Below are 24,495 nucleotides of genomic sequence, written 5' to 3'. Positions count from 1 at the left end.
GCTGTACTGATCCTGGGGGGAGGGGTGACCGCAAGAGTGTTCTCGTGAAGGCGATGGTATCAGCGACGACGGTCAGCGGGGCTCCAGGATCGACAGATGGGATGGGGATCGGTCGCGGGTTTGGCCAAAGAGGACACAGGCCATGCACCCGCAGCGAGGCCGATGCGCGGCGAGAGCGCTCTCTCTGTGCAGCGAGAGGGGCGAGGACATCGATTGTATCCCGGCTGCTGCTGGACCACCATGCCGTCGCCGACGCAGACACTGCCCAGCAGACGAGGCCGAGCGGCGCAGCGGCGCAAAGCAATCGGGCGGGGGGGGGCCGACAGATACCATGGCGGACAGGCGCTGCGCGGGATCTTATGATGTGTGCGATCGGGTGGTGCGGAATCGGGCGGTGCGTGGGAACAAGCGGTGTGCGTGGAAGGAGCCCTGGCGACCGACGGCCCAGTGCCGGAACTCGCGGCGACTCGGGCGACCTTGCTTGGCGACAATGGGGCTGCTCAAAGCACTCGATGTTCATCCTCCGTTGTGCTCCCGCAAGAGGAGCGCCATAAAACTGATCGAGGACCATCGCAAAATGGACATGGAGTGCTCAGGTTGGGTTTCTGGGTGCTGCAGTTTAGCAATCGAGGCAGTGAAGATGTCGGCCACGAAAGTCGTCATTGCCAATCGGGCAAGTCTCATACATAGCCCGGCAGGGATCAGCAGACCGGTTAAACAGCAGTCACGTATGATCGCCGAGAACATAGACCATAAAATTGGGGTGATGCGACCGTGGATGTCTATTGCACCGGATACAAAACGGCGGCGACCAATGCCAGGCCAGTCTGCCCTGGCCCAGTCAGGCACTTTGAAGCGCATTGACTTATTCTGGACGAGTAGCGACCGGAGCCGGCATTGGATGGCCCAAAGCACACCACCGGACAGTGACACGGCTCTCTGGGACAGGCCGGCAAGCTCAACACGTGATAGACATCGTCTTGATTGGCGTGTGGCGATGCGGTGGCAGTATTGGCTCTCATATCCAGGCGGCTGGTGTGCGGCTGGTGGGAGTTTGCCGAGCTCCTGTCTGGGACAGCTTGGCGCTGACTCGCCCGGTATTCGCCCAGCACTCGCTTAGTACTCGCTTAGCACTCGCGTAGTATTGGCTTGATACGCGCATATCCATGCATCGATTGAGCAGCGCCGGAGCTGGACAACGCATCGCCATGATGCCGGTCAACAGCCTCAGCGTCGATTCAATCTGCCCATCAATCCCGCGCGCTCAAATCAGAGGCGGTTCGGTATGCTCTCTGAAGACATGGCTGCGAGCGAGGACCCGAGGCAATGCCAATCCGACGAGCCCCAGTCATCCGTCATGCGTCGGGTGGAGCAACCGGCCTCTTTGAAACAGCTTAATACAACTCGCTTCTCAAAGATAACTGTGCCCCCAATGGACCACTCGCATCGTGGCAGGTGCCCATGGTGCATGTCCAGAACGCCCGTCGACAATCGCTGTCGACCCACCCTTGCCTTGGGCATGGCTCGTCGTCCTCCGGGAGGCTCCGTGGCAGGCCACCCCCCACCACAGCGTTACCAGCGGAATTGGTATTCCTCAGCAGAAGCCATATCGCTGTGCTCATATGACCACGAGACTTTCCGCTTTCCGTCACGGGGTGCCATTGGATATCCAAACCGTCAGCGAGATTGCCAAGGACGCTCGCATTTTGCGGGAGGCACCTGCGTCAGCTGCTGGTGCTCGGCGGCGTGTGTGCCCATGTTCGGTCGGCTCAAGGATGCGGGTCCAAGAAGCATTTGCCTGACAGAACAGATGCACCCGCGTTCTCACGCTGGCACATGATCGATGCGGCACTTCCACTGCCCCCACACTCACCAGCCCAGTCAGCATTCCATCCCCAGTTGTAAGTATCTTTGCGGGGCTGGTACATTGATCGAGTAAGCGAACCCACACCCGACGTTTGTCAGCACACCATGCAGCGAGGTTGCTGTCTTGCATGCGTTGTCGTCGAGAGTCGAGTGCATATAAACTCGTGCATCACGGAACAGCTAGACTCCTGCACCATCGATGCTTTCCATTGGGGGCGTATTGCATCGTCCGCCAACATGCACATACTCGCCTCCGAGCCTTCGGTCGCTTTCCACAATGCGCACTGGCAGACCGCCGACCCCTCCCTGTCTGGCATCGCTGCTCTGGCTCAGCACCCGCCAGCCATGGACGCTGCGCCAGCAGATTACCAGCTGTCCTCATGACCACCGCCGCAATAGTCCATTTGGTTACATCCAGCACAGAATACACCCAGCGCCATTCATCAACTGAAGTGCACACTGCCGTCTGCCTGCATCTTCCCCGTCGGCAAAACACTTTGCTGCTTCTCGCGCCGGGTCCCGTCCTTTGCGTTCATTCATTCGGATGCTTCCTCGGCGGCACCATCTCCATTTGGGGCGTGATCCCTCCACTCCGCTGCACTCCCGCATGACCAACTGGATCCACCTCGCATCCTGCGTGCCGCATGGGGTTCCGAGGGCCATAAATACCGATGCAGTTCCCAGCCTCCTTCGACCAGCACCACATCCGCCGAGCTCGACCAGCCGCCTCTTGGAGCAACACCCGCCTCTCCACTACTCTAACCAACCCTCCTCCAGCCATGCTCTCGCTCAAGTCCTCTGTTGTCCTGCTCCTTGCCCTCGCCGGAGCTGCCTCGGCTGCTCCCAAGCGCAAGAACACCGTCCCCCACAAGCCCGTCGTTGCTCCCACCAAGCCTGCCATTCGCCAGAAGGGTATCCACTACAAGGACGGCATCTTCCCTGCCCCCAAGGTCGAGGAGATTGCCGCTGCCTCGTCCAACGGCCTGACCTACTACGGCGGCCCGGTCATCGCCAACATCGACGTCCACCCCATCTACTACGGCGGCAACGTCAACTACCAGAACGAGATGGATACCTTCTACGGTGCCATCGTTGGCTCTCCCTACATCAGCTGGCTCTCCGAGTACAACACCCCCACCCAGAACATCGGCACCGGCACCTTCTCGGGCTCGATCACCCAGAACTCTGGCCTCAGCACCTCCACCACCGATGACAACATCAAGGTATGCTTCCTGTTCGCGCTGTGTTGGCTTGTATTGCACCCAATTGAGCGATGATTCCCACTCGCTCGGGCACCCTCGATTCACTACATTACTCGATCCGAACTGCTTGCTCTGCCTGTGACAGTTCCAGCGACATCTCACACGCTGTTACTAACTGGCTTGCATATACCCCTCTTCATTGCAGACCTGGCTCCGCGGCCTTGTCCAGAGCGGTACCCTCAAGCCCACCACCAACACCTACTACCCCATCCACTTTGCTCCTGGATACTCCATCTCCATGGGCTCCGACTCGTCCTGTGTCCAGTTCTGCGCCTACCACGGCACCATCGATGTCTCCGACATCAGCTCGACCAAGTACCTCTACTACGGTGTCATGCCCGACCAGGGTGGCTCTTGCGCTGGTGGCTGCGGTAGCAACCCCTCGACTCTCAACAACCTCCAGTCCGTCTCGTCCCACGAACTCGTCGAGGCTCTGACCGATGCCGCTGTCGGTGTCGCCACCGGCAGCACCATTGCTGCTCCCATTGCCTGGTACAATGAGGCCAACGGCGAGATCGGTGATCTCTGCAATGCCCAGCAGGCCACCGTCTACGGCACCGACGGCAAGAGCTATATCGTCCAGAAGCAGTGGTCCAACTCCCACAACGGCTGCTATGCACCCACCGGTGTCCAGCCCTCGCAGTCCAGCGGCCCTGGACCGGTCGTCACCACCACCGGCCCCGCTCCTGTTGCCACCACCACAGATCCCGCCCCTGTTGCCACCACCACCCCCGGTGACTTCAGCGCCAAGCCTAGCAAGGGTAGCTCCTGTGCTGGCGGTCCCAAGTTTGCCTGTGGCAACAAGAACGACGTTCTCCACTGCTTCCACGGCAACTGGGCCCAGCTGAAGGTCTGCTCCAGCGGCACCAGCTGCATCGAGGATTTCTACTACTGCGCGTAAGGCTCATGCCAGTCCCTCGAACCTGTGATTATTTGGCCATGAGCTTTGATCCGAACCAACTGAATGTGCTTGAGCCGCTGCGCGACCTCGGTGCTGTCAGTCAATCCCCCTTCCACTTCCTCAAAAAATAGTCTTTGTACCAACCGTCCCTCCCCCGCGATCGCCACAACCAGTTGCACTCAATCTTGCAGACTGTAATGGGTTGTTTGATGAATATACTTCACTGGAACAGTGTACTCCGCTGGAGCCCGCACCAGCTGCCCCTCTCGCCTGTCAAGGGCGGCCACGCCTTCGTTGGGATGCCGATCGGTTGCGGCATGGCCTGGTTGAATGGAGCGCTCGGGCTGACAACAGCCGGCTGTACAAGTACATTCTTTTGTTGCTCTGCTTGCCCACCCGCTTCTGGGACCGGGACAAGCACCCCCTGTGCCGACCGTCCTGAGTTGCGTGGGCTGGTGGCTCGTCGGGCTTTGTCTGCCGGGTGGCGCCCGCTGCGCGCCCTGTGGAAGCCCGACCTGTGTGACGCTGTCTGCGCCATCCGGTGCAACGTGCTGCGCACGCACCCGCGTCTGTGCAGCACAAGGACGCGCCTTGCGCCCCGGGGCTGGCATTCGTCCCACCGCGTGGTTACTGCCAGTGATTTCCATGGCGCCGCCCTTGGCAAAAGTCTGGGCATGGGTCGGTGCCGGCCAGCGATTTGGGCTTGGCGCCCGTATTTAAGGAGCGCGGGGGGGCGGCTGCGGTTCTGTCGGCACAGCGACCGCCTCATCCAATCAACCAAACCCGCTCCATCCCTCTCGGCTGTCTGTTCCATGACTGGTGATCCCAAAGCCCAGCCGCCGGGCAAGAAGGCTGCAACCTCGTCCCCCGGCAACCCCCTGGACTTTTTCTTTCTCATGTGGCTCTCGCCGCTCCTCAAGACCGGCTACAAGAATCCCCTGGTTGAAGAAGATCTCTATGTGATGAAGGCCAAGAGCACGGCCGAGTCTCTGACTCGGCAGATCCAGCCCTTCAACGACCAGCTGGCCCGCTATCTCCAGCAGAAGAAGGCTGCCAGTGGCGACGGAGGTGCCGACGCCAAGGGCGTTCGCCCACCCTCGCTGTTCCCGGTTTTCGTCCGGCTCTTTCTCGGTCGATGGTGAGGACGGCCCGCCGAACGCCCGCTTGGGCGGTTCGTTTGCTGTCAAGCGAAGGGATCGCTATGTGGTCGCTATGTGGTCGCTGTGTGGTCGCTGTGTCCAGTCTCGCCCGGCCATGTTGCACCTGTGGTACCTGAGCATCCTGGCTTCCCGTGATCGATCCAGAGCGCATTGCTATGGACAGCTTCTCGGCCCGCCCCGCCCTCTAACCGAGTCCCTGTGACCCCGCTATCTGCCCACGCAGGCTCGTCGGCTTCTTGATGTGTGTCATTTACAAAATCGGCATCGTCTGCACTCCGATCCTTCTCCGCCAAGTGATTCTGAGCATCTCTGGCGAGCCCGCAATCATCGCCAATCCCTATGGCACCTCGGTTCTGCTCTTCCTCTGCGTCCTGCTCTCCGCCGTCATCGGCGGTGCAGAGAGCCAGATCATGATCAGTATTGCCATCGACATACGCACGGCTGTGACCGGACTCATCTTTGAAAAGTCCTTCAAGCTGTCTCCCAAGTCTTCCCTTCTCTTTCCAGAGGTGCGTGTGCGCATGCATTTTGATGTGCCCTGTGTTTGCTGGCCCGTACGTCGCCATGCTGACGTGCATCTGCTTCCGCCTACCCCCTGCTCCGGAATGAAGGGCAAGCAACTCGCCTTTGTCAATGTCGATGCCCAGCAGATGTACCAAGCAGTCATGTCTCTCGACAGCGCCATCACTGACATCTTCCAGGTAACTGCAGTCACTGCACAGCCACGGATACCGCCATTCCCAGCAATTTGCCTTCTATTGCACACAGCAGCAGTGTGGAGTCCGATCCTGTCGGGTCGCAGTCACGTCAGAACGATACCTAGACATAACCACCTGCCTCTCCCATCTAGGTCGCTGTGATCCTGTACCTGATCTGGTCGCTGATCGGTCCCTCAGTGTTTATCTCCATCGGTATCGTCCTGGGAGGCTTCGTATTCGCTGGCGTGTGTGCCGTGTTCATATCTCGGTCCCAACGAAACATGCTGAAGCACAACGATAGTCGTATCCACCTCATCCGCGAGGTGTTCCTGAATGTTCGCATGATCAAGCTGCGCGGCTGGGAGAGTATCTTTGAAGGCAAGATCGATGGCATCCGGTAGGTCTGCTCTCGGTGTGCGCTTGGGTTAGCGATCGGTGTGACCTGCATGTGGACCCTATGAAGGACCGGATGGAAGGCGCTGGAGTCGATTGAATCGCTGGCATCTATCGAGTTGCCGGCAGCAGATCCGACATCTCGTTGGCTTGCCGTGCACAACTATGCCCATCATCTGCCATTGACTGCTGACGGCATTGTATCCATCCATCCATCCATCCATCCATCCATCCATCCATCCATCCAGGCAAAATATGCTCCGAGCGCTTGCCGGCTTTCTCGTTAGTCTTTTGGCCATCATCTCGGTCATTATTGTATGTATGACTTGGTCCGAGGACGATTTTTCAGACCTGACACGGCTGTGAAACCGACAAACCGTAATGACCAACTAATCGCCCCCACCATCCTCCACGGCACGCATCCAGTCGGTTCCCATGCTCCTTCCGGCGATCAGTTTCATTTTCTACTCTGTAAGTTTGCACGCACAGACAAGCTCGTAGGAACAGGAGCCAGCATCTCCACAAGTGCAAGACAAGTACAAGTGCTTGAAATGCCACTGCTCCCGCTCCTGATTTCTAACGAACATCACTGCTTCTGCATCCGTAGAGATTTGGAAATGTCCTGAGACCCGAGAACATCTTCCCGGCCATTGCCCTCTTTACCATGATTCTCCAGCCTCTCAATGACCTTCCCCAGACTATCGGGTAAGGCTCGCTCCCTGTCTCAACTGCATCGATCTTGGTCCGGACTGCATGTGCTCGTTTCTAGCCATCCATGGCTCAGTGCTTCGACTAACACACGTTGCTGTTCATTTCTGTGGATCAGCGCAATTGTCCAGGCACAGGTCTCTTGGGCTCGTCTCTCTGCCTTCTTTGCGGCAGAGGAACTCAGCGACGCTGAAATTGCCGCGAAGCGCGAGCAGCTCCCACTCGTCGATGATGAGTATGCGGTGGTGATCACCGACGCTACATTCAAGCACGAGGATCCCATTCCGAGTGTGCCCAAACCGGATCCCAAGGCAAAAAAATCGAAAAAGGGCAAATCCAAGCCAGGAAACGCCACGAACGAGGATCCTGTGCCCGAAAACGTCGCGGACCAGTCCGAGTCCAAGGTTGCCACTGAGCCCATTTCCGATGAGCCTCTTGCTACCAAGCCCATCTTCGAGGGCCTTAGTCTCAAGATCAAGAAGGGCCAGCTGACTGCCGTCGTCGGTCGTGTGGGCTCGGGCAAGTCCTCGCTCCTGAGCGCTCTGATGAACCAGATTGCCAAGCTCGAAGGCACGGTCGCTGTCAATGGCCAGATTGCGTACTGCTCGCAGCAGCCTTGGATCCGCACCGCCACGCTGAAGGACAACATCCTATTCGAATCGACGGAGCAAGACGATGAGCGTCTTGGCAAGGTGGTGGTTGCCTGTGGCCTCGAGAGAGATCTCACGGAGCTGCCCAATGGTATCCTGACCGAAATCGGCGAGAAGGGCGTCAACCTCTCTGGTGGCCAGAACGCCCGTGTGGCTTTAGCCCGTGCCGTCTACAGCAACGGAGACATTTATCTTCTCGATGATCCTCTGGGTAAGCGCTGGGATGAGTGCGAGTGCGGGTAAAAATGCCCTGGGCCTGGACTCTGTGGTAGCCACCTCCGTGGTTGCGCATTGCTGCCGATGCTGGAGATGATGGCACCCTGTTTGTGCAAACCCGGACTCTGCGTTTCATCGGGCTGCTCAGCAACGCTCTTACCGACCATGCTCAATCACTTGGTATCCAGCTGCCCTGGATGCCCACGTTGGCAAGCAGGTCTTTGAAGATTGCATCTCGTCTCGCGGTATCCTCGCCGACAAAACCCGAGTCTTGGTGACCCACCAGCTGCACCTGATGCCCCACACGGACAACATCATCGTTCTGGATGACGGCAAGGTCGTCGAGTCTGGCAGCTTCTCCGATCTGATGGCCTTCGAAGGTGGCTATCTGTCCAAGCTGATGGGCGACTATCAGGTATGTTCATCCAAGCCAACGTCGACTGAGGTGCCCAGGACACTGCACCGGGGTATCTTCAAGACACAGCGAGCACAATGCCACTTGTTCTGATCACTGAAGCTTGGGCAATATCGCACTTTCCGCTCCAGCACGACCCCGAAGCGTACATGGCCTCTGTCAAGCCCAAGGATAACAAGGACAAAAAGGGCGCCAAGAAGGACGACGAGAAGGGCGGCATTATTACCAGCGAAGAAATCCAGAAGGGTGCAGTTCCTCTCAAAATCTACGTGAGTAGCCGCACCACCCTGCTGCAACCGTCGTCCACACATTCGTCGTGTTCATTTGTGCATTCATTCCTTTCCATGTGGGCAATGACTGACTGACTGACTGACTGACTGGCTGGCTGTCTATCTCGATCTCAAGTGGGACTACTTCAAGTATGGCGGTGGCTTTGCGGTGTTCCTGCCATACCTGCTGTTCAGTCTTATGACAGGCGCTGCCAACATCGGCGCTGGACTTTGGATGAAGTGAGTAGCTTGGTTCATGCTCCTCGCCGCTCAAGGACGTAGAAGCATGATGGCACCGGCCGCTCGTTGCCGGGAGAACGAGTCCGTCTGGAGTAACAAGCTTGTACCTAACACTTTCAACTCTCCCTCCAGCTTCTGGACCTCTCCCACCAACCCCCTCAACCTCCGACAAGACCAGTATCTGCTCGGCTACATTGTACTGCAAGTTATTTTGACCGTCACCTTGAGTATGTATACATGGAGCACCGAGCGATGTGATTGCCGCGAAGCTGCTCTGTCTCTCGTCGTCACACCAAGCCAATCCGAACCATCTAACGCTGTAACCGGCTTTATCAGTCATATCCAGTTCTATTCTGGCAATCAAGTATGCATCTCGCGGCGGCTGTTGCATTCAGAGTCTCAGCAGCATCTCAGCAGCATCTCAGCAGCATCTCAGCAGCATCTCGGCAATGACGACTGACTCTGTTTCACTATAAGCTCCTTCGTCAGCTCCAGAAAGGTCCACAGGCTCCTCATCTCCAAGTTGCTTAGCTTCCCTGTCGGCTTCTTTGACTCTCAGGTATAGCACCATAATCTTGCCCGTTGTCTTCAGACGCATCAGGATCGACGTCATCTCTATTTACTGCCGCGTGTGACTGCTACTGACTGATGCTGTGACTGATATCTCGCCAACTCCGACGTCGACTTTTTAGCCCCTCGGTCGAATCCTCAACCGCCTGAGCAAGGATATTGAATTTGCTGATCAATGTGTGTATGCGCTTTGAGTTCCATCCGTTTCACGCTTGTGTCATTCTTGGTCTCACCCAACTGCCTTGATCCGTGTAACAGCCATGTGGAACATTGTCATGAACGCCATCATCCTGTCGATGCTGGTGCTCTCCGGTATCATTGTCAACATCTATGCCACTCCTTGGATCGCTGGTGAGTGCCTCTCCTTTCCGTCGATGTCCCAGCCCACTCGCCTTTGCCTCGGCACTCAGCACTATTGACAGCCTGTGCGACCGTATCTCATGCGACTTTATATCTTTAGCCTTCTATGCTGTTCTCTCGGTGCTGGTGTGGTTCATTTTCCTCTACTATCGGTAAGTTGCATGGCCTTGTACAGAACGATGACGACCATGGGAAGCCCAGCAGACTCTCACAATCCTCTCCCTCGGCTCGACAGCGCCTCTGTTCGCCAACTCAAGCGCCTTGACTCGAACCTGGTAAGTTCTGCCTCACGCTTGCCTGGCTTGCCTTGCCTGGCTTGCCTTGCTTGGCTTGCCTTGCTTAGCGCTGATTCTCGACGACGCTGCACTGTCATCCCTCGGCCGGTCATTCATCACAAACTGCACCGCTTTCACTCGCACAGAGGAGTCCGCTGTACGCCTTCATTTCCGAGTCGTTCACTGGCTCGTCCACCATCCGCGCCTTCCACGTAAGTGCTGTAGCCTCTCGTTGGCAGATCAAGTCTGATTACAGTGAGACGGCATCGTGATCTTGGTGACTGGTGATTGCTGAGCCTCCGCCCGTTCATTCATTACAGGCCGAGCAGCGCGTCATCAAGAAGCAGCAGGTGTTGATCGACCAGTCCAACGCGCCTTTCTACCTGAACCAGCTCTGCGCCATCTGGTTCCGTGTGCGAGTGTCGGTGAGTGTGCCATTGGCTCGCCTGCTGCAGCTCCTGGCATGAATGAACCACTGCACCATCGATGCGGCCGCTCATCACGCCTTCATTCGACTCTATTCCGGCTGCAGGCACTTTCCTCGTTGGTCATCCTCGCGATGGCGATCCTGGCCATCGCTACTGGCATCTCGCCCTCTCTTGCCGCTCTGGGCCTGTCGTACGCCCTGGACATTCCTTCGCAACTCATTGTATGTCATCCGTGTGCTGCACCTCGGGCAGTGTGGCATCCCACCGATGGATGTGTAGCCGACATTGATGATTGCGATGCTCTGTGGTTAAAGCACCAGTTGCTGACTCGGTTCCTCACTTCTTCAGGGACTGGGTCAAATCCTGTCTTTGGTGGAGCAAGGCATGAACTCCATGGAGAGATTTGTGCATTATATCGAGGATCTCCCCACCGAGGCCCCGCGCAGACAAGAGCACTACGACCCCAAGACCAACTGGCCCACGAATGGCGAGATTGTCATCAACAACCTGTCTGTGGCCTACCCAAGCCGACCCGACCACCTGGTTTTGACAGACATCAGCCTGGCGATCCGCCCTGGAGAGAAGCTTGGCGTTGTTGGCCGCACCGGCAGTGGCAAGAGCACTCTGATTCAGGCACTGTTCCGCATGGTCGAACCCGTCAAGGGCTCGATTGTGATCGACGGGCATGGTGAGCATTGTTGTCCTGCGAGGACAGTCGGCCGAGCCTTGCCAGAGCTGCGCGATGGCATGCCAAGTTCGAATGAGGCAGAGCAATGATAATCGGGGCCATCGAGGAAATCTGCTGACCAACTTTCGTCGACGGCACAGACACCTCCAACCTGGGACTGCACACGCTCCGCCAGAACATCCAGATCATTCCGCAGGAGCCTGTTCTCTTCACTGGCACCATCCGCTCGAACTTGGATATCGAAGGCACCTATAGCGACGCCGACATCTGGGACGCACTTGAGGTCAGTGGCTGCCCGACCAGCGCATCGGCACACGCTCTGGTTCGAATAGTTTGCCCATCTCGTTCGGCAAGCTGAATCGCCAACACCTGATGCTCACGACTCTGACTCCGATTGGCACTCGCATCACCTGCTTCAGGTTGTTGGCTTGAAGGACTTTGTCACCGACTTGCCTCTCAAGATTGAGGCACCAGTTGCGGATGGCGGATCGGTAAGTGGCTCGGCGGGACTGCGATCTGCTGCATGGCCGCTGCTATGCCGAACATGATCATGGGGATTCGAGTGGAACGAGCTATACTGAGTTGTTTGTGCTCTCGGCTGTTCGTGATCTAGAACCTCTCGGTGGGCCAGCGACAGCTATTGTGTCTCGCCCGAGCCATTATCTGCAAGCCCAAGATCCTCGTCCTGGATGAAGCATCCAGTGCCGTCGACGCCGAAGCCGATGCCCGCATCCAAAAGTCGATCCAAGACAACTTCTCCAGCTCAACCGTCATCAGCATTGCCCACAGACGTAAGCATTGCATTCGCTATCGGTACCACCGTGCGGTATATGGGTGATGCGATGGGGTGGCGATTCCCTCCCAGTCCGCCTGGGTCTCCTCTTCAGCAGAACGGGTAGATCCGGAGCCAGAAGCTAACGATTTCTTGACCATACACCGACTTGGTGCAGTCAACACCATCGCCAACTTTGACAGGATCTTGGTTCTCAATGCCGGCAAGGTTGCTGAGCTCGACACTCCTCACACTTTGCTTACTCGACCTGAGGGCGGCATCTTTGCCGAACTTGCCGAGGCCACGGGCGCTGCAAACGCCGACCTCCTTCGCAGCATCGCCGCCGACCACGCTGCGGCTCAGTCGTCCAGCATCTAAAGCGTCGGATCCCATCCGCCGAATCTATGTAGTTATCCCATCGCTATATTCTATGCCATAACTGAATACCGTGGTTGTTGTAAAACCCGTACCCAACATCAATATCAGTCTTTCGATGTTTATCGCAAACACCTCCTTTGTCATGATCGATGGTGCGGCCGTGCTGGGTTGTGCAGGTTGGATCGGTGAAGTGAGACTGAGGGCTTTTATCTCAAGTTTATATCAAACTTGTCGATTCAATGTACTGCTGATCAGATGCGACCCACGCTGTGCCGGTTTTGGGAGCAGCAGAGCAAGCAACACCCTGCCATTCGCTACTGGCTCATTTCTGAAAACAGAATCTCGCGCTCCAACACCTCCAGCTCCTTTTCGAGCACTTGTGCCTTGAGGGGGTCAGTGGCCATGAGCGTCTGGAATCGCACCAAGCGCAAAGAGCGTCAGCACGATCATCCAAGCTGTAAGCGATGCTTAAGTGGCGAACACTTCCAAGGGCGCATAGGCCAGCTCCAGTCTCCAACTCATCCTCCAGAGATGGCTCTCCCAGGAAGGCATCTCAGGCCCCCCCCCAGTTTGCGACTGGATGCGTGGAGAATGCACCTACCTTGGTCATGGAGGTCAGCTTCTCGAGACGCTCGATCATGCCCGGCCGTGATTCGGACGGCATTCTCTCGACGAGGCGGGCGCCAGGGATAGGAATCAGGATTCGGGTGGCCAGCTTCAAGAAGGAGAGGTAGCTGCCGAGCTCGGATCTTTGATTGTTAGCCAGAGTAGCAGCGGATTCCAGAAGAGACGCCACCGACTCTGGGTGCTTGTCGATCCACTTGTGGAGGGCAGCTTTGATGCTCGTGAAGGTGATGTTGGACTGGGATGTGCCATGTCACAGGACACATTGCCAACCGCACAGTAACGTTAGCGCATGGATCGGTTGTGGGGCTGTCAGAATGAGGATTGTTTGGGGCAGAGTCGAGAAACCATCTCTTCTTTGCCAAGTTGGTGCGACTTGTGGGTGCACTGCAGAGGGGTGTTCTTACCACATCATCCAGGCCGCGACGATAGCATAGGGAGACAGCATGCACCAAAGCCAAGGGCAGCTGCTGATGCAAGACCTTCCAGGCGGCACCTGAATCGCCGTGTCTGGGACCAAATTCAGTTGCAACGCGGGTGATGCTGAAGAGAGCATCGATTGGGATATGTCCAGACTGGAATGGCCGATGAAACATGAGTTGCAGATCAGTAGACAGTCAGTAAGAGCGCATGCCACTCACAAGGCACAGTTTGAGGAGGTCGGCACGCAGGAGACGGTCGGGTATATGGGGCGCAGCACGAAGGGCGCTGGCTGTTGCGAGTAGTGAGAGATGTATGGAGCGAGTAGTGAGAGATGTATGGAGCGAGTAGTGAGAGATGTATGGAGCGAGTAGTGAGAGATGTATGGAGCGGTCGAATCACCGGTCTTACCAGTATTTTCCCGAGAACCGGGCCAAGAACCGTTGCCAAAAACTGATGGCTTTTCATGGTGAATACCGTCTAAATAACGACGTTGGTTACATCAGTTCCAACAACATCCGGAACGGAAATGGCCTCCCTTGCACCACACAGCCAGTGTCAGGAAACTATAACCACTCGACTCGACTCGATTCGTCCGTTCTGACTGCATCATACCTCGAGAATGGAGCATCGGCGTGCCCAGATGCTGGCTTCCTCCTCGGACGACAGCGCGATTTCTGCCTTGGGAGTTTGTTTCTGAGATGAGCAAAGCAAGAAGTAGTTCAGTGTCTGCAAGCGTTGTGCAGCCGGTACGATTCGCGGTTCATGTACGTTCATGGAGGGCGCCGTTACCTTCTTCTCAGTTGATGCTCTCTTGGCAGCATAACCTGCATCGAGCGAATAAATCTGCTCCGGTGTCTTCCCAGTCGATTCGAGCCTTTCCAGTTCGGAGTGAGTGTATCCAACGATGCCGACAGTCACCAAGACGCTTGTGAAGACCTCGATGGACAAAGTCGGGGTCTCTGCGGCACCTTGACGCTGTCGATAGTCAAAAATCTCGAGAATACGCTCCACGGCCAAGGTCGATGCTGATGTGGCTGCCACGTCAAAATAGTGCGTTTGAGTCAAAGTCCAACTGCATCGAACGAGTTAAAGGCGCTAGTCTAGATGGCAGACACCCAGCCAAACTCACGGCAAGTTCGATCGAGGACAAAGCCGACCATGCACGTCGGACAGAGTCACATCGTGTCCTACTTACCACAGCCACATTGCACTATCGCTCTAATCAGCTTTTCGCTCCATTGCGGGAGATAGCAAAGGAAATCCAGGGTCATGAGCTGGGACTGTTCCGAGAGCTTCACGAAAGGGCCGTAGATGGACGCTATGGACAGAGATTGAGACTTGTGAGCGTTTGCCCGGATGCGATGGCAAAGCCACCCGATGGCGCTCGGCGGGTGCAAGTCAGCATCCATCGGTCTGATACGCCATATCGCCAGGCTACCGCGGACTGAATCGAGACGAATGCCAGTGTTTTATATCTTGCACGACTCTTAGCCTATCCGCTTCAGAAACGCCCTGTACAGCGCAGTAACTTTGACATACCGTTTTGGCTGGAGCTCGTCCAGAGGAAAGGAACGATCCACTTTTGAAGGCTATCCAGGGTCTCGGCGCTGTCGCATATCCCAGCAACATTCTCGCGCAAACACTTTGCGAGGAACTCCAGGCCCATCCGGGTGAATTCCTCGTCGGTTGTCTTGAGTTCCCACAAAAGTTTTGGAATTGACAGGATGAACGACAAGATAGTTGTCTGGATGCTGTCGGAAGCGCTGATCCTGAATCGCCCAGTGTATTGTCGGTGGTGTTGGAGCTTGTGAGGATGGTGGAAGAAGAGAGTGTGAGCGGAATCGCGACCGGAACAGTGTTGGCAGGACAATTGAGCTTGGGCAATGGGGTGTCCATAGGTTCGCCGACAAAATCGCAGTCGGCATCACCACAAATCGATGCTGCCACTGAGCTTTGGCAACGGCTCGGACGATGCTCATGATACTCACCAGAGTGATGGTCGCCGTGAGACGGAAGGCGCTCTTCTTGGACTGGCTGCTGACGTTGGTTCCCTTGTAGTAGTCCAAGAATACCTGAGGGGAAGCACCCTCGGTGAGTATCGGGGCCATCGCCGAAGGGTCGCGCTTTCAGCATGCACGCTGAACCAAGCCCTGGTGTGCGAGTATGTAAGGCACCGGATGATGTGCCTGCTTACATCCAGAAGCCGGCCTTGGTGAGCGACGTCCAAGCGGTTGAGTAGGGTCCATAGCAGCGGGTACGTGGCTTCCAGATGGCTTTGTTTCAAGTCAGGAATCATCTGGTCATCTTCGTCCATAGCATCGGGCTGTTGGAGATCAATCGAATAACACGGTCAGAATATGTGTGCGGCAGCACATTACATCGCCACAAGGCTATAAATCACAGCGGACAGTATCCATCAAATGCACCAGCGAATTGTCGATATGTGGTTACATTGTATCCAAACGTCAACAGAAGGTAGTTCAGCAACTTGCTCTTTGACGGCTTGTCCATCAGTTCGACGCTCTCGACAAACATGAAGTGCGACAGGAGCTCGCAGAAGATGATGTTCATATCGGTCAGTGTTGCGGTGGCCTGAAGAAACAGGAATGGTGGGTGTCAGTGAGGCAAGTTGGTCAGGTCCGGAGCTCGATGCTACGATCGAATGGCCTGTTACCTTTGAGTCGCGTCCAGTACAGTTGACTTCTCCGAAGGGAAAGTGACACATGAAATGCTTCGTAAGAGACTTGAACCACGGCTCGACCCAGGCTCGTTCGACACTTGCCTGAATGGAAAGATCCGCAACATGAGATACAGAGTGGAGGCAGAGGCAGAAATGCTCTGAGGGGAGGGAGGCGCGGAGGGACAGGCAAAGTGGAGCCAGAGAGACGATCGTGCTCGGGACAAACGCAGCCATACACTGAGCCCGACGAGAAGCGACCGCCACAGCAGATCGAGAGTCTTGAGCACAATATGCATCACAGAGAGTGCTGGTGATTGCGTTACGGTGCCAGAGCCAAAGCAAATCGGAGTGGACTCGAGCCAAAAGTCGACGAGAACAGGCATGATCACCGAGATAAAGGCCTAGATATTATCGGAACGAAAGGCGGTCATGTGAGCCTGCGGTGCTCGCATCGTGACAGACGATCCAACAACTCAGTACCTTGAGCTGATCTGGATCTGTGAGATTGTATTCGTTCTGGATGGTGTTCATGTCGACAACAGCGGTGGCGCCCTGGGTCTTGGTCATGGTGAGTCGATCGGCAGCGTTGGCAAAGGAGCCGCCGGCAGAGATGAAATCGAGCTTGGAGTCACCGATGCTTTGCGGGTCCTGATACTTGAGAATCTGCACTCCCAGGCTCTGACGATCCAGCGATCGAAAGTCAGCTCGCTGAGGCGGAGGTCGAAGAGCCGTGCACATCGACAGGCACATTGCAGAGGACGAAGCTCGTGCACCGCATCGTACCTGAGCAGTCCAGGCGGTGACTCTTCCTCCTGGGGCACTCAGAATCCGTTCGACATTGACACCGTTGTTGCTCAGAAACCAGCCACTTTTGTTCGGATGTGAGCCAGAGATAGTGTGATCGTCAGGTGGTGGGATGGTGAAATGAAGATCATGCTGGCGCCGGTCAAATCGATTCCTGGGACTTTCAACCATTACCCTGGCTCAACCAAATACGTACAAGCTATCGTCGATACGAAGGGCGTTGCGCAAAAAGGTATAAAGGCTTGCCAGAACATCGACGCGCGACTGGGCAGAATCCAGAGAAAGGTGTGTCACCACCAGGTCGTTCGGTGGCAGTCGGGAAGCAAGTCCGGCGTGGTCACGGTTTGATGGCACCCAGATAACGCTAGCTGCTGTCGGAGTCTGCTGCTTCCGACTCGTCACTCACCTTGTTCGAGCCCAGTTGGCTCTTGGGATTGATGTGCACAAGTCCGGCTCGACCTGGGGGGGGGCAGCGGGTCATCAAGATAGATGGGCATCGTTGGGTAGATGAGTATCGTTGGGTAGGCTGCATTCAGTCCAGAATCCGAAGCAACGCAAAGATCGAACTAGGACAGCCATACCCGGTGCCGATGCGCCGGCAGACTTGACGCTCGAGGACGACGCGCTCGTCAGGAGGGAAATGTAGTTGGGAATAACCTGTTTTTTAAGGAAGATGCGTTGGTAGTGGTCAACGGCGCTCTGACTCGGTGGGGGGGGGCGCTCGGTGGGCATCACCAAATCGAGCAGCAGCACGCTACTACCTTGTCGGAAAACTGAACCACCAAGTCCGGGTAGCGCTCCATCCAGCAGTTCAAAAACTTGAGAGCATCCAGTCGGATGTCTTCCATGATGTGGGTGATCGACGAGCACGTAAATGCCATGATCAGGGCGATGAACGGCCGAAATTGCTCCTGCGGATATGCGAATTAGCGTCACGGTCATTGGCATGGATAAGCAAGACCGACCGCCGAGCGAGAAGACACATGATATAAAGCCAGGTGGGACTATCGATGACACACGAGTATAACGCGGCTTCCGATTGCGACAGCAGGCTGGAACAATAGTCGCTGGCTGACTGGCCGAATTGGAGACTCACTCTGCTACTCGTTGATACTAGAAACTGGGAAAAGACCAGCATGTTCTTGCGAACTTCATCGTCCTGTTGCCAATCTCAAGCCGTCAGTCTGATTTGATGTTGATGTGTGCTGCCGTGCGGATGCATCGACAGCGACCCCGTGATGCCGGAGTTCAGAGACAACCCCGCAGGTCACGATGTCGCAAATGCGACGCCCTTACCTCGTCCACCATCAGTCGTATCGCTGCCTCGATTATCATTCCAAAGTGCAGCTGAAGAATCTGTGGGTGCTTCACAAGCATGTCCTTGAGTCCCAGAATGCCCTCTGTGTGTCGCGTGCAGTAGTAACAGGGCAGCCCAGCGATGGACGGGTCGTGTCGGCGTGTCGATGATAATTGTGCGAGAGTGAGAATTCGCGGTTGGCAAGCGGTAAGCAGGGGAGTCATCGCTGGCTAGAACCGGCGGTCGTCCTGACGATTGCCATGGGAGCACGGCATAGTGCAGAATGATATGGTCCCAGATCGGCGAATTACCTCTCCGGTTCGGCGCGCTGTAATGCCGTAGTTGTGCGAGGACATCCTTGAGCGACTGATTTTTCGAGTTCAGATAGCTGACATTGGACTTGTCCTCAACAATAGTCTGCGTTGGTACATGGATGTCTACAGTTCCGGCGGCGGCATTGGACGAACAGCGACATGTCAGGAGCAGCACGGACGACAGGCAGATCTATAGATCAGCAGTGGCCAGTTGCGTCCGCGTTGTACGTTCTGCGGATACGCTATACTCGAGCCGCGATGGCCGCAATAATCCATCGTTCGAGCAACGAAACCGACGACCCCGTTTACATATTAGAGCAGCTGTCCGGAGTTGGGTGGTCCTCCGGCGGCTCTTGGTGTGGATCCCGCCGACAGAACATTCAACAGCAACATCGGATGGTCTCCGAGAGCAAGCAGGACATACATCGAGCTTTGAATGACACATCGGTGGCATTGGATGCCTGGGGCTTGGATTTTCCAACCTTTAGCTTGGTTTTCTGTAGCCGCGACGGTGTTATACGGATGGTGTGATGGGCGAGAGCCGATGCCAAGTCAATATTGGGGGTGAAGTGAAAGGACAGGCTCGAGATTGGATGAGCACCACAGCATATTTGCGCGTCTGGAAGGCATCCATGTCGCATTCGCGGCTCGGACGCACCCGAAAATCCTCTTCCTTGAGCTTCTTCTTTCGGGTTGCCTTGGGCATGATGCCAAGCGAGGATACGAGAGTAGCGCGGGATTGGGCGAGCGGGTTGGCAGGCAGACGGGGCTGATGCTGATACAGGGCACTATTTGGCTTCTGGGCAAGCGAGCCACACGCTGTGGCTGATGTGCGTTCGGACCGGAGTCGATGGCGATGCGATGGCGATGCGATATCGATATGCCCGCAATCAAGCCAGCGATCAGGCCGGCGATCGCGATGGGATTTGTCGCTTGGGCATGAGCGAAAATCCAGTCCTGGTCATGTGGAAGTCACGCGCGTGCGCCACAGCAGTCCATCCTGCGCCACGGCGGTCCAATCCGCTTCGTTCACGAGGCGGCACGAGGCGGTTGTCGCATTGGCCCGGAGAGATGACATGCACTCATTGATGGTGGCAAGTCAGCCCGCTGCCACGGTCGTTGCTGCGGATGGCCAAGGAGCTGCGGGCTGCAGCATGAATCGCATCCCGCCGGCGACCCTTTGGCGAGACAGCAAAGCCAAATCGCGACACTGCAAGCCGAAAAGCAAGAGCCGCCACGCGAGGCGGATATGAAAGCGTGTGACTTCATCGCCAGACACAGCCAAGGGCAAGGCCAAAGGCAAGGTCAGAGCAATCAGAGACAAAACCAAAGGCAAGAACCAGTCGTTCGCACGGGATTTGTTTGGAGGCGGAAGGACGCAGCAAGGGATGGATCTGCAGACGGCGGCAAAACTGGTGCGGGCAAGGCGGAACCGCCCAGCCACGGCAGCACAGCGCAAACACTCAGGGCTGTGCGACCTGGGTGCTGCGCGATCGATGCATCCTGCGCGTGCCGGCGGCCTGGCAGGCGAGAGCTTTCTCGGCAACGAGCAGAGCGACAGGCAGCGCAATGCGGCCGATCCTGGGGACGCGATCGGAGAGACCTCAGGCGACCGAGTGGCCGCTGCACAGGGGCCTTGGGGGGCCCAGAAGCACGTTCGTTGGGTCGACGGGTCTGGCGCAGGACTGTGGAAGCCAAGAGAGAAGCAACGAACGGCGGTACATCCATGTCGCACACGGTCGCACCAGGCCAGGCTGCACGACCGAACTCTCGCGTGCGGCGGCGCGTGCATCCGCAGAGTGGCGCTCTTGTCGCAAAACGTGCTGATGCGCCGACGTTTCGTGGTCGCGTCTGGTTCTGTTTGCAACCAGTCTCGATGCAGTCTCGATGCACTCTCGATGCAGTCCCGATGCAGTCTCGATGTAGTCTCGATGCCGTATGATGCCGTATTGATAGCGTTTGTCGAGTTTTCATCTGGTCTGCGATCGCAGCGACGGCCTCGGTGTTGAGCAGTCGACTGGCCAGATCGCCATGCACAAAGCACTCGCCCGGCGATTCGCCCTGGCACGCAGATCGGATCGCACGCCCACCCTCGTGGTGGACCAGAAGCGCCGGCCAAGCGCCTCCCGAGCGCATGCTCTCGCGGCCAACAAGGCGCTTGGCCCAAGGCCGCGCTGGGCACGCTGTATCGCGCTCTGCGATTCGCCGGGCCGTTTGCATGTTCGCCCCACGCCTGCAGCAGCGTATAAAGTTCCCATGTGCGTTGCAGCCGCCAGTCTCCCTTCTCGCTCCCGCCCTCCTCCCCCACACGAGACAGAAAAAAAGGGAGGCCGACTGGTCGTCGCCTGCCATCCCTGCGCTCTTGCTGCTTTCCATCCTTGCCCGAAGCACTTTCGTCTGCATCTGAGTCGAAGCTATGGCTCTCCTGCGATTCCTGATCGCGGCGTGGCTGCTGCTGGCCTCAATCGTCTCGGCCCAAACCACCCAAGGTAGAGTGTCGGCAGCCGGGTGTGTGTGGCTGCGAGGATGGTGTCCGTCTCCCATGCGAATCTGCGGCACCAGCGACTGGGGGTTCTGGTACTGGGTGTCGGCTGGCCGACATGCCAGATGCCTGGATGCTCGCTTGCCCAGGCTCTCGGGTCTATCGGGTGTTGCTACTGCCCGCTCTCTGTTGAGGGATGCCACCGGCCACGCCTGTCCACACGTTTCCACGTCTGGCCTCCGAAACTCATTACTTTCACTTTGCCTGCCTGCCTGCCTGCCTGCCTGCCTGCCTGCCTGCCTCATGGCACACATCCAGCCGCCATGAGCATTGCTGGCTCCGGTGCCAGTTTCCCCGGCTCGCTCTACATCCAGCTCGCCCAGGATTTCACCAACGCCCAGACCCAGGTTCAGGTGACGTACTCACCCACCAGCTCCGGCAACGGCCGCCGTGATCTCGTCAACACCACCCTGTACCAGTTCATCGGCTCCGACAACATTCCTGCGGTCTCCTTCCCGTCATCGTACACCAAGTCCCAGACAGCCCTGCTGCCCTTCCCCGCCGTCTTTGGTGGCATCGCCGTCGTCTACAACCTCAACGGTCTCACGAACACGCCGCTGGTCCTGACCCGCAAGAACATTGCCGACATCTTCTCGGGCGCTGTCCAGATGTGGAACGACGCCTCGCTCACCGGCCAGAACCCCGCTCTGTCCGCCGTCAACCAGCGCATCCAGCTAGTCGTCCGCGGTGGCTCCTCCGGAACAACATCCAACTTCCTGACCGCCGTCAATAAGTTTGCCGGCACCCAGCTCTTTGACTCCACCGCCACCAACGGCACCTTCCCGACCCTCGCCACCCTCAACGGGACCAATGCGCCCTACAAAGCCAACACCAACGCCGACATGGGCGTCATCGTCGGCACCGTCGAGTACACCATGGCGTACATGGACTATTCCGATGCCATCCTCGCCCAGAACTTGTCCTCGTCCATCCAGATCGCCAGCATCGTCAACAAGGCTGGCCAAACCATCACCCCGAGCCTCGCCAACTTTGTCAGCACCATCTCCAAGGTCGCCATCGACATCGATCCCTCCGGCTCGCTTGTCTCCATGTCCAGCGTCATCAACAATGCCATCATGGACCTTAGCGACCCCGGCTCGTACCCGATGATGGCGGCCTCCTACTACATGGTCCGGGCCGACTCGGCCCCGTACGGCGTTAGCATCGATCTCATGCGCGCCACCATGCGCTATCTGTGGTGGACGCTCTTCAACGGCACCGAAACCGATGCCGCCGCCGTCAGCACCAACGCGGCTTCCACCACTTCCTTCTCTCGCTTCCAGCAGCTCAACTTTATCCACATCCCAATCGGTGTCCAGCAGGTCTCCTACAGCATCATGAAAACCGTCACCCACAATGGTGTCAATCTCTTCGACAGCAACTCTGTCTGCAACCCAAGCTTTGATGCCAACGGCAACTATCTGCGCCCCAACTCGTGCCAGAACGGTGGCACCTGCCTCACCAACGGCCCCTTCCAGGACAGCAGCTCGGCCGTGTGTATCTGTCCCGTCGGCTTTGTCAACAGCCGCTTCAAGGACTGTTCCGAGCCCGCCACCTTCTTCTCGCTGCCCTCCGATGACGGCTTCAAATTCAACTTGATTGCCCTTATCCTGATGGCCATTGCCACGGTCTTTATCCTCGTCATCACCGCGCTGATGGTCATCTACCGCGACCGACCCAAGATTCGTGCCATTGCCCCGAGCTGCTGCTGGCTCATCCTTGCTGGCTGCTTGCTGGGCGTCTTTGGCGGCTTTGTCTACACCGTTGTCCCTCAGGATCCCGTTTGCCGTCTCCGCCCGTTCCTGCCAACCATCGGCTTTGCCCTGGTCTTTGGCATGCTGCTGCTCAAGACCTACCGCATCTACACGATCTTTGGGTACAAGCGTGTGACCGCCACGATCATCATCCCGAACTGGAAGCTCATCACCATCACCTTTGGCCTCGCTGCCGTCCAGGCCGTCATCTGCATCATCTGGGTCTTTGTCGTGCAGCCCACGGCCGTGCCGCTTTCCTTCGGCACCCAGGTCCTCATCACCTGCCAGCCCTCGGCCAACATGGTGATTGCCGATCGCTGGTTCCAGGCCATCGTCTTTGTCTTCAACGGCATCATCCTGGTCGGCTGCTTGATTCTGGCCCTGCAGACCCGCGGTGCCCACGAGCGCTTCCAGGAATCCAAGGCCATCTCGCTCAGCGTCTACACCGTCTCGATCACGCTGCTCTTTGGTCTCCCGATCATCTACGGACTGCCCTCGGGCACGGACGCCACGCTCTTCAAGATCGCCAACTTTATTCGAACCATGATCATGATCATCATCTCGATCGGCATCCCGTCGTTCCTGTACGTGCCCCGTCTCTACCAGACCATGTTCCGCACTGGAAACGGCAGCGACATGCGCGGCCAGAACGGCATCCTGGGCGCCGATCCTGACTCGGGCAGCTTCTCGGGCGATGACGGTGCTTCGCGCCGCTCGATGGAGTCCTGGTCCGTCCAGGCCATCACGTTCGATGTTGGTGTCCAGGGCATGAAGGTCGGTGGCGCTTGGACCTCGGCCTCGCTCGTGGTGCTGCCTGAGATGGACTTGCTCGTCTTCCTGGACTCGATCCAGAGCGGCAAGACCCTGGTTTCGTTCAAGATCTCGTCGACCGACTGCCAGCGTATGCTCCCGAACGGCAGCGTCTCGCGTGCAACCGACATCAGCACCAAGCGCATTGCCCTGACTGCCCCGCAGCTCAAGAAGGCCTATCACATTGAGTTTGTGAACGAGTCCCGTGCGGTCGCCTTCTTGAACGTTATGGAGCTCGTCCAGTCGCGGTCGCAGTCCCACAACTCGGCCGTGCCCATTGGCCAGATCAGCAATGTCGGTGCCTACATCGACACTCGCAAGAACATTGCCTCCAGTCTGCAGCAGCTGACGCCCAACCTCAACGGCAGCCCTCGCTCGTCTCCACGGGCCCTCGGCGCCACCCGAGCCAACGCCGCCGACGCATCCATTCCCATGATCTCCCTAGGTCCCTCCTCGGCTGCATCGAAACCTGTCTCTGCTGCTGGCTCGGCCACTGCCCTGAACGCGCGGCTACCCATGAATCCTCAAATGGCCTTCTCCAGCGGCGCCGCGCCGCCTCCGCCGCCGTCTGCGAACAAGCCCGACCACATGCCGATTGTGGTGCCCTTCACAAACGCCAAGGGCCCAGAGGATGACTGGCTCGAGCTCAAGCCCTAATCGATGAAGAGGGAACACGGAGAATCTTGGCCTTGCTGTGCCTGCGCCATCTCGAGCTCTTGGTGCCAGGAATGCTGCCGCTGCCGCTGCTGCTGCTTCACATCACCCTTAGTCTGCTTCGACTGCTTCAACCACACGTGCTATGTTTGCACCTCGGCTGTTCGGTCATATCCCCCCATCTCCAACGCACACTTCCGTCCACACCTCGCAGCTTGGTCAAAGATTCACCGTTGCCCAAGCTCTATCGTGTAGCCCCTTTCCGATACTTGTCTTTACTCACTCCCACTATTACTCTTATTTCGTGTCACTGCCTTGCTCTCTTGCCCTTTGATTCCTGTCAA

At 57.3% G+C, this 24,495-nt stretch overlaps 4 protein-coding genes across 4 annotated transcripts; 3 read left to right on the top strand and 1 right to left on the bottom strand.

Annotated features, from left to right (window-relative positions):
* Nucleotides 1-2,645: 2,645 nt before the first annotated feature.
* BJ171DRAFT_634461 (uncharacterized protein) lies at nt 2,646-4,029 on the top strand (the record flags this gene model as incomplete). The annotated part of the gene is made up of 2 exons (XM_053115679.1): nt 2,646-3,089; nt 3,274-4,029. 2 exons carry the CDS (start codon nt 2,646-2,648, stop codon nt 4,027-4,029), a joined length of 1,200 nt encoding a protein of 399 aa, XP_052962777.1.
* An 812-nt stretch (nt 4,030-4,841) lies between these two features.
* On the top strand, nt 4,842-12,249 carry BJ171DRAFT_586246 (P-loop containing nucleoside triphosphate hydrolase protein; the record flags this gene model as incomplete). Its single annotated transcript, XM_053114396.1, has 26 exons — nt 4,842-5,167; nt 5,413-5,698; nt 5,801-5,890; nt 6,040-6,284; nt 6,529-6,595; nt 6,707-6,751; nt 6,888-6,985; nt 7,107-7,849; nt 8,043-8,269; nt 8,401-8,538; nt 8,675-8,778; nt 8,911-9,005; nt 9,115-9,142; nt 9,268-9,337; nt 9,471-9,525; nt 9,607-9,699; nt 9,809-9,860; nt 9,944-9,983; nt 10,130-10,195; nt 10,304-10,408; nt 10,516-10,632; nt 10,760-11,099; nt 11,240-11,382; nt 11,519-11,590; nt 11,713-11,890; nt 12,050-12,249. 26 exons carry the CDS (start codon nt 4,842-4,844, stop codon nt 12,247-12,249), a joined length of 4,023 nt encoding a protein of 1,340 aa, XP_052962776.1.
* Nucleotides 12,250-12,436: 187 nt separating this feature from the next.
* Nucleotides 12,437-19,295, bottom strand: BJ171DRAFT_240199 (Rix1 complex component). The gene is made up of 24 exons (XM_053106628.1): nt 19,050-19,295; nt 18,816-18,888; nt 18,389-18,514; nt 18,077-18,180; nt 17,877-17,939; nt 17,542-17,691; nt 17,362-17,437; nt 17,187-17,239; nt 16,977-17,044; nt 16,760-16,844; nt 16,457-16,654; nt 16,213-16,377; nt 15,971-16,078; nt 15,748-15,888; nt 15,491-15,619; nt 15,285-15,368; nt 14,836-15,100; nt 14,492-14,614; nt 14,086-14,330; nt 13,909-13,989; nt 13,705-13,773; nt 13,281-13,448; nt 12,851-13,111; nt 12,437-12,659 (listed from the first exon to the last, which is right to left on the bottom strand). The coding sequence occupies exons 1-24, from the start codon at nt 19,095-19,097 to the stop codon at nt 12,564-12,566; spliced, it is 2,979 nt and encodes a 992-aa protein (XP_052962775.1). The 5' UTR covers nt 19,098-19,295; the 3' UTR covers nt 12,437-12,563.
* Nucleotides 19,296-20,804: 1,509 nt separating this feature from the next.
* BJ171DRAFT_634457 (uncharacterized protein) lies at nt 20,805-24,458 on the top strand (the record flags this gene model as incomplete). Its single annotated transcript, XM_053115678.1, has 2 exons — nt 20,805-20,880; nt 21,192-24,458. 2 exons carry the CDS (start codon nt 20,808-20,810, stop codon nt 24,152-24,154), a joined length of 3,036 nt encoding a protein of 1,011 aa, XP_052962774.1. The 3' UTR covers nt 24,155-24,458.
* Nucleotides 24,459-24,495: the final 37 nt, after the last annotated feature.

Source organism: Polychytrium aggregatum, assembly GCF_025602895.1.
Source record: "Polychytrium aggregatum strain JEL109 chromosome Unknown BJ171scaffold_50, whole genome shotgun sequence".
In the NCBI taxonomy this organism is placed as follows: domain Eukaryota; kingdom Fungi; phylum Chytridiomycota; class Chytridiomycetes; order Polychytriales; genus Polychytrium; species Polychytrium aggregatum.
Note: the sequence above shows the minus strand (reverse complement) of the source record. Positions and strands in the feature narration are given on the sequence as shown.

What these genes read in the sequence shown, in the direction of transcription:
- BJ171DRAFT_240199 (XM_053106628.1), bottom strand. Translation starts at nt 19,097, where the DNA reads ATGCCCAAGGCAACCCGAAAGAAGAAGCTCAAGGAAGAGGATTTTCGG. An exon ending in TCAAGGAAGAGGATTTTCGG is followed by an intron (nt 18,889 to 19,049) that starts GTGCGTCCGAGC and finishes TCGCGGCTACAG; the next exon opens with AAAACCAAGCTAAAGGTTGG. An exon ending in GACGAGCTCCAGCCAAAACG is followed by an intron (nt 14,615 to 14,835) that starts GTATGTCAAAGT and finishes CTCTGTCCATAG; the next exon opens with CGTCCATCTACGGCCCTTTC.